The following is a 14,377-nucleotide window of genomic DNA, read 5'->3' on the forward strand; positions in this document are numbered from 1 at the left end:
TCTTTTGTGATGGTAAATACTTTAGCTCCTGAGTCCAGGTCACAGGTTCACCCTATTCATACACAAATACGCCCTTAAGACGGGATTTGTAAGCAAAAGGACAATGGGAGGGCTTTCCCCATTTTCCTCCCTTACTGCAGAGGAATATTTGAGGTCACTGGGAGAGTCAAAATGGCTTCAGGATTCTATCTATCTATCATCTATCTATCTATACACACACACATGTTGGAAGCCATCTAGATGGGCATGGTATAAGTTGTTTATTCTGTGTTTGAGACCTTAAAATTCTTACAACAACAATAATAATAAACAACATACCCTGCCCATCTAGATGGCTTCCAACATGTGTGTGTGTGTGTAGATAGATAGATGATAGATAGATGATAGATAGATGGATAGATAGATAGATGATAGATAGATAGATAGATAGATAGATAGATAGATAGATAGAATAAAACATTAAACATAAAAATCTTCCCTATGAAGGGCTGCCTTCAAATGTCTTCTAAAGGTTGTATGGTTATTTATCTCCTTAGCTTGGTGGGGTCACATAACTCCATACCCTCCAACATTTCTCCAATGAAAAGAGGGGAAAGCAGGCCAGTAAGGAAAAGCAGGACATTCCAGGATCAAATCAGAAACTGAAACGGCTCCTGTAAATCTGGGACTGTCCCTGGAAAATAGGGACAATTGGAGGGTCTGCTATTTTTGCACTTTTCTTGAGTGTTTTTGCCTGGTTGGGATGAGATATTGAGCTCTGCTAGTGCCTCTCGCTTGCCTGGTCAGGGAATAGAGAGCAGGGGGTGAGAGGCTGTGTAGAAATGGTTTCCAGCTCTGGAAACAGGTCCGCTTGAGAGCAGTGGGCTGGATCCTTACCTTCCCCTGCCCACCATAGGCCACGCACCTTGTCAATCACCATGACATCAGGGTACCCATTTCACAGCATCATAGAATTTCCCCCCATGCGGATGACAAACTGATTGCCAGGACTTGCTATGCGCTGCGCATGGGAAGCGCCTTTTGCCCCAGCAAAAATGGATGTTTTGGGTCTATTGGGTCTTTGCATTAAGGCATTTTCTGATGCTGATAAGATGCTGGAGGTGCAGTGATGGAGATGTCTCATTGAGGCATGATGCAGGCGTTTTGTAGGGTTGCCGTATTTCAAAAAGTAAAAACCAGGACACCCCAAAAGTTGTTGAGTTTTTTCTTTTGTTTGCTTGTTTTGTTGAGTTTTTCTTAGGAAAACCTGACAGTTGTTGAGCAATTCTGCCTTTGAAAACCCGGACATATGGCAGCCCTAATTTTCAGTGATATAATATTATTAATTAAATTTGTATACCACCAGTGCTTTTTTTCTTAAAAAAAATGTTTAGGGGTCCTCTCATTTTGACTCAAGAAAATAATATACAGGAAAGGAATTAAATACAGTAAATGGATAAAAGTACAAAGATTCACAGAATGTTTAGGAATATGCGTCCCCCTGCGTCCCACCCCCGAAAAAAGCACTTTCATCTGTAGATCTCAGGGCTGTTCACAACATACTGTCCTTGGTTTGGAGTTGCTGTCTGCATCAATTTTGTGTTGGAAAATTCCTTGATGTCTGCAGACAGCCATGTACCCTTAAATCGTATTGCTGTAGTATGACGGGGCTTGATTTTATAAGCCTTTATGGTCACAAGGAGATGCCTGTTTCAAACCTGAAAGGGTAAACACTCACCATCATTAGGCACTTTGGAGCATATTTTCATAGAGGCATCAATTTCATGCAGAAGCCTATTCAATCATTTGGATATATTGACTTCTGTGTTTAAATTAAAACTTTTAATGGAGCTTTTAATGGAAGCTGATGGGTTGTTCTCTCTCTCTCTCTCTCTCTCTCTCTCCATTTCTACCAACCTTACTGTATGCTTGTGAAACCTGGACCTCTTATAAATGCCATCTCCAGCTCCTCGAAAATTTCCATCAATGGTGTCTCCGGAAAATTTTACACATCACTTGGGAAGACAGGGAAACTAATGCCAGTGTACTGGAAGAAGCAAAGATCACCAGTGTTGAAGCGATGATTCTTCAACATCAACTTCGTTGGACTGGTCATGTTGTGCGGATGCCTGATGATCGTCTGCCAAAGCAGCTACTCTATTCCGAACTTAAAAATTGAAAGCGTAATGCTGGTGGTCAACAAAAGAGGTTTGAAGACTGTCTCAAGGCAAATCTTTAAAAATGTAGTATAAACACCGACAACTAGGAAACACTGGCCTGCAAGCACTCCAATTAGAGAACAGCCTTTACCAAAGGTGTCATGGGCTCTGAAGACGCTCAAACTCAAGACGCGAGGGAGAAACATGCTAAGAGGAAGGCATGCTTGGTAAATCCACACCGTGATCAACTCCCGCCCGGAAACCTATGTCCCCACTGTGGAAGGACGTGTGGATTCAGAATTAGCCTCCACAGTCACTTATGGACTCAGACTCACTTTAAAAATCATGTTTATGGAAGACAATCTTACTCGGCTACGAGTGATCACCAAAGTAGAAGAAAGTAAGTTAAAAATCATCTTTACCCGCTTCACACCTGTCTTGAATCGTTAACATGATTATTATAAGCCCCTCCTTCCATGAAACTGCAGGGCATGTCACAGCGATGCAAAATGCTACACGTATGAAACACGTTAAAACAAATTTGATATGGCATGTTGGGTCTAGGGCAGCTGTGTGTGACCCAAACAAATGTGCCGCAAATTTGGCTAATACCTGGAGACTCCTAAGCCCTGTACTAAGGGCCAGGTGAGAGTCTCAGAGGTGTTTGGCCTTGGATTTTAGGAGATATGCCCATTGTTCCTGGTCTGGCAACCTTTTTTTCCTCTCCCTGGCAACTTCCCCCAAATCATAGTCGCACCAGCAGCGTATCTCTTCTTTCTCGTATCTAAAAATGCAAGAAGGGCTTTTACACTCGCCAGAAGCTCGGCTCTGCCCTCGCCGGTCCTGGAAGGAGCCTTTTAAAAAGTCCCACACGCTCAGAGACTTTGCGCCTGTTCATTGGGGGAGACAGGAAGCCCAGAGCACTTGATCTTTAGATGTCCCTTTTATGAAGAGGCACGTAGTGAGACCATTGATCCCCTGCTGGTGAGGCTCGCTGACCTGCCGGAAAAGCAAAAATTCAAACTTTTCCTGTTAGGCAAAGATCAGAAGACGACCCGGATGGTCGCCAGATTCTGTGTACAGATCTGTAGGCGCAGACCATCCCCAGACCCAAAATAGTTTAAGAAAATCCCCAAACTCAGTTCTATGGGTGACTCTGAGTCAGCTCCCTGCGGTAGTTTATTGTTGTACATTGTTTTCAAATTTATTGTTGTACAATGTTTTAATTGTTTGTTTTCCTTCTGTGAATGTACCCCCAAGTGTGTTTTATAAGCTGGTCTCCGACCATAATAAATTATCTATCTAGTCCCCCAAATCAGTGAGGGGTAGGTTGCCCATAAGCAGCAGAAAGAAGGTGGTTGGGAAGGGGAAAAAACCCCACAGCAATTTCGCTTTCAAGATTGCTTTTATTTATCAATGTACAGAAACGAAACCCACAGGCTTGAAAGCCACCGATAACACCCTTAACATAAAAGACCCCCCCAACCTTCTCTCCCCGACAAAACACCACAAACCATCAATAAAAATAAATAAGACAAAGGGCAGAGTCTGAGCTAGGGTGGAGAGGGGTGGCTGGTTTGAGGAGGTCAGAAGTTCCCCCTCCTCCCCCTGCTTTGCCCATATAAATAACATTTTGATGTAGAAAAAAATTAATAATAATAATAATGACAGATAACAGAAAAAAGCTGTGTTGGCTGATGAGCTGGGTTAAGAGAAGTAGACTGTTTGTAAACAGCTGGATGGAAAACAGCTGGAATCTGCCAGCCTCAAGGTTTAGCAAATGATGTTTCCACAACCAAGGGCCTGAAACATTTGATTCCTAAAAGGTGCCAGGGCTCAGTCTGGCTGCTGGGTGCCCACTACAACCTGGAAGTTCAAACTGCAACCACCCCTGCCCCCTTTCAGTTTCTCTGTGGGACTTAGAATGGTAGTGTTGGAAGGGACCCCAAGAGTCATCTAGTCCACCCCTAGATTAGCAGTAGAAAATCAAGACGCAGCCTGTTTCCTAGCCTGCCGTTTTAGGATCCCAAAGACAGCACGTTTCTAAGGCGCTACCTGCCCCGCACACTGAGGTCTAGCAACATGGCCAAGCTCATTAGGGCACCTTTAGCTTGTACACATTGCCCAAGGGTAAATTTGAGTGTGTAGACTACATTTTTGTTGTTGATCTCACTGGCTCTTGCTTATAGTGTCTGTTTTAAATCGGAAGCTCATATTTAATGCTCGTTCTGCTCTTTATTTTAATCCAAAAGCGGGATCTTCTAAATCAAGAGAAAAAGAAAGAACGTGGAATTCAATTTCTGGAGATGTAGCTTTGCTCCTCCATTCAGAATGACAGAACACTTTCCTTTCTTTTTCAAGAACAAGTGTCTAGTCTTCATCGCTGTCAAAGTGTGGGAATGCCTGCTAAGAAGCCAGAGGGGATTCTTAAACAACTTTCAGCACCCTCTCAAGCCCCCCCTTCCCTTGCACCTGGCCCAAGCAGTATAAATTAATCTGAGGAAGAGGAAATCATGCAAATTTGAATGAGCTGCGTTTTCATCCTGGCCACTGTTTCCCCCATGCAGAACCTTTAAATGAGCATCGCTAAACCCGTGCGCATATGCGTGCACACTCTCTGGTTATGCAGTGGTGGGAACCCATGGCTCTCCAGAAGTTGTGGGAGACCCCCAGCTCCCAACTGCCCCCGCCAAAATGATCCAGGGACACTGGAAGCTGGAATCCAGGCACGGCCGAAGTCGTCTCTCCCTGACAGAGGGGTTTTCGGAACAGAGAGAGATTCATCGGTTGCTGGTTTCTACCTCCAGAAGCTGGGAGACTAAGAGGAGGAGAAGAGGGCTGTCTCCTGCTTGTGAGCTTTCTAGAGGCGTCCGGGTTGCAGGGGGTCAGACTAAATGACCCCTATGGATCCTTTCCAACTCTACCATTGCAGTGATTCTGCGCCTGGAGACAGGAGGCTGAACTAGACGGAACTATTCCAGAAATGTCTGCACAATCTTGGGACTTCCCAGGACCAAGGCGGCGAATCCAGGTGCGTTAACAGGTGATGCGAGAAGAAAGGACCAGGTGGGGCGAAAGCAAGACCTTACCTGCACGCCTATTTCCCAGGAGGAAAGACAGGAGTCTGTTTTCCCACCTCTTCGTGTTCCCAAACACGGGAACAGCGTTTGCTCACAGAGGATGAAGGGGCCCTTTGGTTCCCTTCGAACTCCACCATTCTACGATTCGATGGGCACGATCCGCGAGAAAGGCTTTCCAGCCCCACCGACGTGGCCGGGGACCAGACAATCGCTCGAGCCTGCAACCCTATGTACGCGCTTACTTGGGTGTAAGTCCCATTGAATTCAGCAGGGCTTGCTGCTGAGCAGACAGGTGCTGGGTGGCATTTGCATGGAGGGCTTCCCATGGATCAGGCCCCAAGGGCGTTTCCAGACACACACAAAAACAAGCGCTCGCTTTCGGTCAATACCAGGAGAGCAATAGATTGCTCTCTAAAGAAAGCCCCCCCATTAAAATGAGGGCGACATGAGGGAGTCAGGAGCCGGGCCACAACATGCTTGCATCTTGTGGGGGTGCGCATGACATTGGAGGAAACCCGTTTCATAACTGCACTAAGCTACCATGATAGCTACTTAGGGGGCAGGTGGGGAATCGTAGGGATGAATGCCCCCCCTCCCCCAGTGGCAGAAAGGTGTGCTGTCGCGCCAAGTCTAGGACCTGGGAGACCAGGGTTCGAATCCTCACTCAGACCACTGGGTGACCTTGGACCAGACCTCCCTCTCTGCTTGGTTGTGAGTCTAAAACGGGTGGAGACGAACCACGTTTGCCGCCTTAACTTCCTGGGAGGAAAGGCACGATACAACTCAAAGAAACAAAAGCAAATATTGCTGGTTTGGTGCTGAGAAAACCCTATGCCCTCATGACCGGATCATGTACAGCAGCTCGGGAAAGCGAAAAACTTCTAAAGCATCTATTTCCTCTGCAGCAGAATTTGGCCCTGCGTTAGATCTATGGAGGATATTCGCCCCTGGGGGGGGGGAACCCCCCAAAAACTATTTTTTCACTGTTCAGAAGCCTACCCAGCCTGCCTGGCGCTAGAGAGCTGATTCCATGCCATGTAAACAAAAGCGCACATGTAGTGGTATTCCAAGTTTGGCGGCTGAAAGGAGCCCCTCCCCTAAAGCCCCCACCGCGTTGCTTCCCTTAGGTCCTTGCGCAGGGGGGAAGAAGGGCAGGGGAGAGTCTTTGCAATGCCAAGGGTGTCCTCCAGAGTTCGACTCTCCAGGTGGCACGGACGGCGTTACACCCATGGAGGGCCTGCCCCATGGCTCTGCTCCAGGACGTTGGCGGTTTCCCAAGAGCATGGTGGGGGGAAAACGAGGGCAGTCCTTCACCTTCTTCAGCGCCCAGCGCTCGCAAGCCTCGGATGATGGCTGTTTGGCCGCAGGCCTCCCCTTGATCCAATGTCCCATCTGCGTCGCGGCGGCTTGGAGTCAGATGATCACCTGCAAAGGTGGGAGAGAGGACGGTGAGGTCGGCGGGAGGCAAATGGCAGAATTTGGCCCTCCTTGAAATGGTACCTTGCACAGAATCTGTTCGACTTCTGAAACATTCGGAAACTAAAGTGCGGCTTCTGATTGGCTGCAGGAAGCTCCTGGAGCCAATCGGAAGCCCTGTCACACTTTTGGCTTTCAAAAGTACGATAGAAAACCGGAACACTCACTTCTAGTTTACGATAGTTCAGGAGCCGGAACGTTCGACTCCCAAGGCGTTGGGGAGCCAAGGTACAACTGTACAGTGATACCTCTGGATACGAACGGGATCCATTCTGGAGCCCCGTTCGCATCCTGAAGTAAATGTAAGGCATAACTGTGCGTCTGCACGTGCGCGGGTCACGTTTCGCTGCTTCCACGCATGCGCGTGACGTCATTTTGAGCGCCTGTGCAAGCGACGAAACCCAGAAGTAATGCGCTCCGTTACTTCTGGGTTGCCGCGAAGCGCAACCCGAAAATACTTAACTTGAAGCTACTTCAACCCGAGGTATGACTGTATACACTAGAAATCTCCTTCTTTTTTTTCTTTGTTTCTTTGTAATCTTAAAATTCTCAATAAATATCATTTTTTTTAAAAAAAGAAATCTCTAAAGCAGAGTTTCCCAAACTTGGGTCTCCAGCCGTTTTTGAACTACAGTTCCCATCATCCCTGACCTCTGGTCCTGCTAGCTAGGGATGATGGGAGTTGTAGTCCAAAACCATCTGGAGACCCAGGTTTGGGATATTCTGATCCAAAGGGCAGAGCTCGAATGACCGTTCCCTGCCCCTTATATTTGACATCACTGTGTGTCATTTTAGGGGGTGAAACTTAATTTTTGCAAATTTCTTCAAATATGTTTCTGGGTGTGAGGGATTCAAATCTGCTATTATTTTTGTGACTGGACAGCATGTAGCTTGGCAAGTCTACGTTTGATGAAGCACACTGCTTTCGGAAAACCAAATAACTTTTATTTCGCCTTCTGAAACTGTTAGGCAATGCTAAAGAATAATAACTAAAAATGATATTAGTATATAATAAACCTGCAAGCACTTGGCAATTGTTTTCAATGACTTCCATGCAACTTTACCTACAGAGCAAACCTAAATTATATTAATTTAACCAAAATACCTTTCGAATCACATGACAACTTTTTAGCAGCCTTCATTTTGGGAATTTCAAAGTTTAAAAATTCAACGTGCCGTAATATGGCATGATTTTATTTCTCATACAAATATTGAGGCATATGGTTTTTCAGTGCCACCATCTGGCTCATAGAACCTTTGTTCTCAATAATAATGGAACTCACAAGTGGAGAATACTATTATTTTTATAAATCATTAGTATTTGTAAAGAGAATCTTTGTATGAGTTAATTAATACTTTATTATTTATATAGCCCTTTTGATTTGCACTATAACATGGTACTTTTGTCCCTCCGGGCTGTGGCGCTTTATGGTTTAAATGCCTGACTCATCGTTTCTTTCCTTTATGTTCTGCTTGCAACTTTTTTGGCACATAAATTAATATTTTAAAAAAGGAAGCCAATGCTAGAAATCCACAGAGGAAAGGAAAGGCAGAGAATAGGGAAGAGCTGAACAGATTTGCCTTGCAGGTCACCCAGATGAATTTGAATGTCTGAATATTCGACAAGCATTTGCCATAAGAGGATTTCGCAGCATCCACCAGTCTTGGGCAGCAGACACGCAAAAGGACATTTTTCTGCTAATCCCACCCCTTCCTTTAACCCCTTTAATAGGAGACTTAAACCAAGACAGCCCAATCTACTTGCCTTCCACCCTGAGACTTTTACTGTCCGTGTCCAATAAAAGGTAAAGGGATCCTTGACCATTAGGTCCAGTCGCGGACAACTCTGGGGTTGCGGCGCTCATCTCGCTTTATTGGCCGAGGGAGCCGGCATACAGCTTCCGGGTCATGTGGCCAGCATGACTAAGCCGCTTCTGGCGAACCAGAGCAGCGCATGGAAATGCCGTTTACCTTCCCGCCGGAATGGTACCTATTTATCTACTTACACTGGCGTGCTTTCGAAGTGCTAGGTGGGCAGGAGCAGGGACTGAGCAATGGGAGCTCACCCGGTCGCAGGGATTCAAACCGCTGACCTTCTGATCAGCAAGCCCTAGGCTCTGTGGTTTAACCCACAGCGCCACCTGCGTCCCCTTATTGTTGTGGTGGATGTGCCAAATTGGCCAGAGCCCAGTCTCAAACTTGGAGTTAGCCCTACAACTAAGGCTACCACCTGCCCGGAACTGTGGAGTCTGAATTTAGCCTAAAGGTCTGAAGTGCCCCCATGGAGATAGCCAGTGGAAGAGGGGTGTTGAAGGGTAATTATTCTTAACTAATAATATTGGATAGGATTGTTTGGGGCAATGATGGAGTCCTGTCAGCAAGTCTCTGATCTGGCGCACGGAGGACCGTGACGAGTGCCAGAGTGCACGGAAATGCCATTTACCTTCCTGCCGGAGCGGTACCTATTTATCTCCTTGCACTTTGACGTGCTTTTGAACTGCTAGGTGGCAGGAGCAGGGACCGAGCAACGGGAGCTCACCCCGTCGCGGGGATTCGAACCGCTGACCTTCAGAACGGCAAGCCCAAGAGGCTCAGTGGTTTAACCCACAGCGCCACCTGCGTCCCACAGATAGTCGCAACCAATGCCTAAGCAACCACTCACATTGCTTGTATTTTAATAAAATTGTGGACAAAAATTATGCCAAAAACCTGAAACAAAATTATGCGTCAATTGTGTTTTTATCGGTGGGTGTCTTGGGGACCTCGACACGCAAGTAAGCTGTTTCTCAGCCGCTTTATATTTGCCTAGAATGGCGCCCCCAGGTAACCCGCAGAGGAGAAAACAAAGCCCAGCACAGCCCTGCTCTCCAAAGCACCAGAACTGAAGAAGATGACCAGAAGCAAAAGCTACATGGGACTTGGCAGCCGACCCATCACCCCTGAGAAGCTGTTGGCAGGGAGCCAGAAGCTGGTGGATTACCTTCAGATAACCAGGTTGCTCTCCCCAAGCCTAACAATGACCGGGCTGTCCTGGAAAACGAACGAACGAGGCTGCGGTCAGAGCTGGCGTCTGTGTGCTTCGCCACCCCGTCCCCCCAAACAGGTGAGGATCTGTGGCTGCAGCACAGTATCAGATTTACGTATAAGCTAAACAAGCTACAGCTTCCCCCAAAAAACTTAAAGGGAAAAACAAACTGGATGTACATTGCCAAAATATAAGATAAAAAACAAATAAAATAAAACGTACGTACAGCAACAGTGCTGTGTGTTGTGTAGGCTCCTATGATGTAAGTCATGGGCCTCACCTGCTAGCCTGCTCCCTCAAATATCACTGGTTTGCTCCTTTCTATATATAGGGTGCCTACATTCTGCTGTTTATAATTATTAGTAGTTTGCATCCTATATTTACACCTATTATTATTTCATCTTATAGCACGTTTCTAGACTAGACTAGATAATGAGCCTTTGTAAATTGTGTTTCTAAAGGAACTTTTGTTACTGCCAAATGCCAATGTGTTTGCATTATTAAGTTTGTTACGAATAAAAAAATCATTTTACATTAATAATTATTTCAATATTAATATGCTTCTTCTTAATTGTATTTCAGTTCAGCAATTACTTCGATAAAATAATAATAATACTAATTTATTATTTGTACCCTGCCCATCTGGCTGGGTTTCCCCAGCCACTCTGGGCGGCTTCCAACAAAGATTAAAAATACATAAAAATGTCACACAGTAAAAACTTCCCTGAACAGGGCTGCCTTCAGATGTCTTCTGAGTGTCAGGTAGTTTTTTTTATCTCTTTGACATCTGATGGGAGGGCGTTCCACAGGGTGGGCGCCACCACCGAGAAGGCCCTCTGCCTGGTTCCCTGTAACCTCACCTCTCGCAGTGAGGGAACCGCCAGAAGGCCCTCGGAGCTGGACCTCCGTGTCCGGGCTGAACGATGGAGGTGGAGACGCTCCTTCAGGTATACTGGGCCGAGGCCGTTTAGGGCTTTCAAGGTCAGCACCAACACTTTGAATTGTGCCCAGAAACGTATTGGGAGACAATGTAGGTCTCTCAGGGCTGGTGTTATGTGATCCCGGCGGCCACTCCCAGTCACCAGTCTAGCTGCCGCATTCTGGATTAGTTGTAGCTTCCAGGTCACCTTCAAAGGTAGCCCCACATAGAGCGCATTGCAGTAGTCCAAGCGGGAGATAACCACTCTGGCGAGACAGTCTGCGGGCAGATAGGGTCTCAGCCTGCGTACCAGGTGGAGCTTATGGCGCCTCCATGGACAGCTGTGAGTCCAAAATGACTCCCAGGCTGCACACCTGGTCCTTCAGGGGCACAGTTACCCCATTCAGGACCAGGGAATCCCCCACACCTGCCCGCCTCCCGTCCCCCCAAAACCGTACTTGTCAGGATTCAACCTCAATCTGTTAGCCGCCATCCATCCTCCAACCGCCTCCAGACACTCACACAGGACCTTCACCGCCTTCACTGGCTCTGATTTAAAAGAGAGGTAGAGCTAGGACTAGGACTTCCCTTGACCTGGACACTAGACTTCTGCGGATGTAGCCTAGAATAACATTCGTTTCTCTCTCTCTCACCATCCTGCAACCGAGAGAGCAAAAGGCAGAGCTCAAGGACGCATTTCCAGCCAGACCTGCACTCTCAAGGAAGGCGTGAATCTGGGTCATTGAGGTGTGTGGCCTGGGGAGAGGGGGCATGGCCTGGTCAGGCAGTGTGGCACAAGGACAGTCCTGAGGGCCAGGCAGGGAGACTCAGAGGGCCACATTTGGGCCCTGTGCCTGCGGTTCCCAACCCCTCGTTTGCAGTTTAATGGTTGTTTAGTCGTTTAGTTGTGTCCGACTCTTCGTGACCCCCTGGACCAGAGCATGCCAGGCACTCCTGTCTTCCACTGCCTCCCGCAGTTTGGTCAAACTCATGCTGGTAGCTTCGAGAACACTATCCAACCATCTCGTCCTCTGTCGTCCCCTTCTCCTTGTGCCCTCCATCTTTCCCAGCATCAGGGTCTTTTTCAGGGAGTCTTCTCTTCTCATGAGGTGGGCAAAGTCTTGGAGCCTCAGCTTCAGGATCTGTCCTTCCATTGAGTACTCAGGGCTGATTTCCTTAAGAATGGATAGGTTTGATCTTCTTGCAGTCCATGGGACTCTCCAGAGTCTCCTCCAGCACCAGAATTCAAAAGCATCCATTCTTCGGCGATCAGTCTTCTTTGTGGTCCAGCTCTCACTTCCATACATTGCTACTGGGAAAACCAGAGCTTTAACTATACGGACCTTTGTTGGCAAGGTGATGTCTCTGCTTTGATTTAATGGTTACTTTTCTTTAAAAGGGTGTTCGAGCCAATCTGGGTCAACCAGCCTTCTATGGCTTAAGAGTCTGTACGAAAGACACTCTGCACATGGCCAGAGGGACTGAGCCAGCATCTGCTTAGAAAGGAAAACATAATTCTAGCTACGGCTATCACTGGAAGGGAACTGTTTCTTCTGAGGTTCAAAAGGGCTATATAGGGTGATGATCTGTGTACCCAGGGGAGACCGGTGCTTGGAATTCAGGGGAAAGGGGTTTAGGACCCTCCAAGGACAAAATCTCATCATGCAGAGATTTGGGAACCTTGCAGAAAGCAGCCGACACCGTTCCAGAGAGCGAGGGAGGCGTACGTAAGAATATCTCCGTCTCCTTTTGAGCCGCTCTCCACGCGGCTTCCTCAGACTCGCACCCCCAGCCTGAAGCGAAGCGCCTCTCTCCAGGCTCCTCTTTGCTGCTCCGGAAATTGCACAGCATTTAATTTGTGCGATAACACTCCAAACGGTGTCACGGGCGATTCAGCCTGGCTGGCAGCAAAGCTGCTCTCCCTCTCTCTCCCCAAGCGTCGGCCTTAGTCATCTCTTGTTTTGCAAACTAGGCTGTCTGTGGCAAACGTCAACAGAATTACAGGGCTGCTGGGTCACCTACTTCTGCCCGCCGCAGTGGAGGTTCTGGGCAGCTCATGAGATTCTGGGCTTGGGAGGAGAGCTGGACCTCCCTGGAGCAAGGACAGGCATAGGGAAACACAGCCCTCCAGATGTTTTGGGACTACAACTCCCATCATCCCTGACCACTGGGGTCCTGTAAGCTAGGGATGATGGGAGTTGTAGTCCCAAAACATCTGGAGGGATGAGTTTGCCTATGCCTGAGCAAGGACCTACCCTCTTTCTCCTTGTTGTGCTTCTCTGAGGTTTTACTGCATCAGCTGCCCAAAGGATGGGAACCTCAGGCTCAGGGGCAAAAAGTGGCCCTTGCAGGCCTCTCCACCTGGCCCTTGGGACTATCCTCAGGCCACACCCCTGAGGAGGTTTACTTCGCACTCAATGCAGATATTTTTGTTGAGTTTGAAGAACAGTGGTGGCTTAGAATGGGGTTTCTGTGCATGCAAAAAATCAAACCCACCCAACAGCTCAGGCGGTCAGGCATAAGACTCTAAATCTCAGGGTTGTGGGTTTGAGTCCCGGGTTGGGTGAAAGATTCCTGCATTGCAAGGGGTCAGACTAGATGACCCCTGTGGTCCCAACTCCACAATTCTATGGTTCTTTGATTCCTGCTGTGCAAAGGTAAGATTTCCATCCATTTTGCCTTTGGGCCCAGCATGTGGCCCCCAGAACCTTGTCCAGAAGGCAATGTGGCCCCCAGCTTGACAAAGCTTCCTTGCCTCTGAGCTACGCCACCAATGGGGAACCCAGTGCCCTCCAGATGTTGCCATTGGTCACGCTGACTGGGGTTAATGGAAGTTGGGAGTCCAGACTAGATGACCCCCAGGTCCCTTCCACCTTCACAGTTCTATGGTTCTTTGACACTTGGAGGTCCACAGGTTTCCTGCCCCAGGGGGTCAACACTACAGGTAAATCTGGGCTCCCGTCTTACCTAAAAATCGAGATGAGTATAATGGGCCTCTTCTTGTTAAGGAAATCTCATCTCTGTTAGCCACAGTTTAACTGTTCTTAAAAAGCAGAGACACCACCTTGCCAACAAAGGTCCGTCTAGTTCAAGCTATGGTTTTCCCAGTAGTGATGTATGGAAGTGAGAGCTGGACCATAAAGAAGGCTGATCGCCGAAGAATGGATGCTTTTGAATGATGGTGCTGGAGGAGACTCTGGAGAGTCCCATGGACTGCAAGAAGATCAAACCTCTCCATTCTGAAGGAAATCAGCCCTGAGTGCTCACTGGAAGGACAGATCCTGAAGCTGAGGCTCCAGTACTTTGGCCACCTCATAAGAAGAGTCCCTGGAAAAGACCCTGATGTTGGGAAAAATGGAGGACACAAGGAGAAGGGGATGACAGAGGACCAGATGGTGGGACAGTATTCTCGAAGCTACCAGCATGAGTTTGACTAACTGCGGGAGGGAGTGGAAGACAGGAGTGCCTGGCGTGCTCTGGTCCAGGGGGTCACGAAGAGTCGGACACGACTAAACAACTAAACAACAACAACAAACTGTGCCCTCCCCAGGAACACCCTCCCAGCAGTTGTCAAGGCAATAAACAACTATTTTACTTTTAAAAGACAACTGAAGGCGGCCCTGTTTAGGGAAGTTTTTAATGTTTGACGCTGTATTGTTTTTAATATTTGGTTGGAAGCCGCCCAGAGTGCCTGGGGAAACCCAGCCAGATGCGCAGGGTATAAATAATAATAATAATA

At 47.6% G+C, this 14,377-nt stretch overlaps 1 protein-coding gene across 7 annotated transcripts in view; it reads right to left on the bottom strand.

The window, feature by feature from the left end:
- Window positions 1-3,524: 3,524 nt before the first annotated feature.
- Window positions 3,525-14,377, bottom strand: part of RELT (RELT TNF receptor) — an 82,299-nt gene continuing 71,446 nt past the window's right edge. For 6 of the 7 annotated variants that reach the window (XM_081002237.1, XM_081002238.1, XM_081002242.1 and 3 more), the window contains 2 exons: window positions 9,675-9,724; window positions 3,525-6,643 (listed from right to left, as the gene is read on the bottom strand). In XM_081002237.1, coding sequence (XP_080858363.1) covers window positions 9,677-9,724 — 48 coding nt within the window. In that variant the 3' untranslated portion in view covers window positions 3,525-6,643; window positions 9,675-9,676. The remainder of the gene's footprint in view (window positions 6,644-9,674; window positions 9,725-14,377) is intronic. The other variant, XM_081002243.1, reaches the window with a different exon arrangement.

This window comes from Podarcis pityusensis (assembly GCF_964106645.2).
Source record: "Podarcis pityusensis genome assembly, chromosome: 4".
NCBI classification, from domain to species: Eukaryota; Metazoa; Chordata; class Lepidosauria; order Squamata; family Lacertidae; genus Podarcis; species Podarcis pityusensis.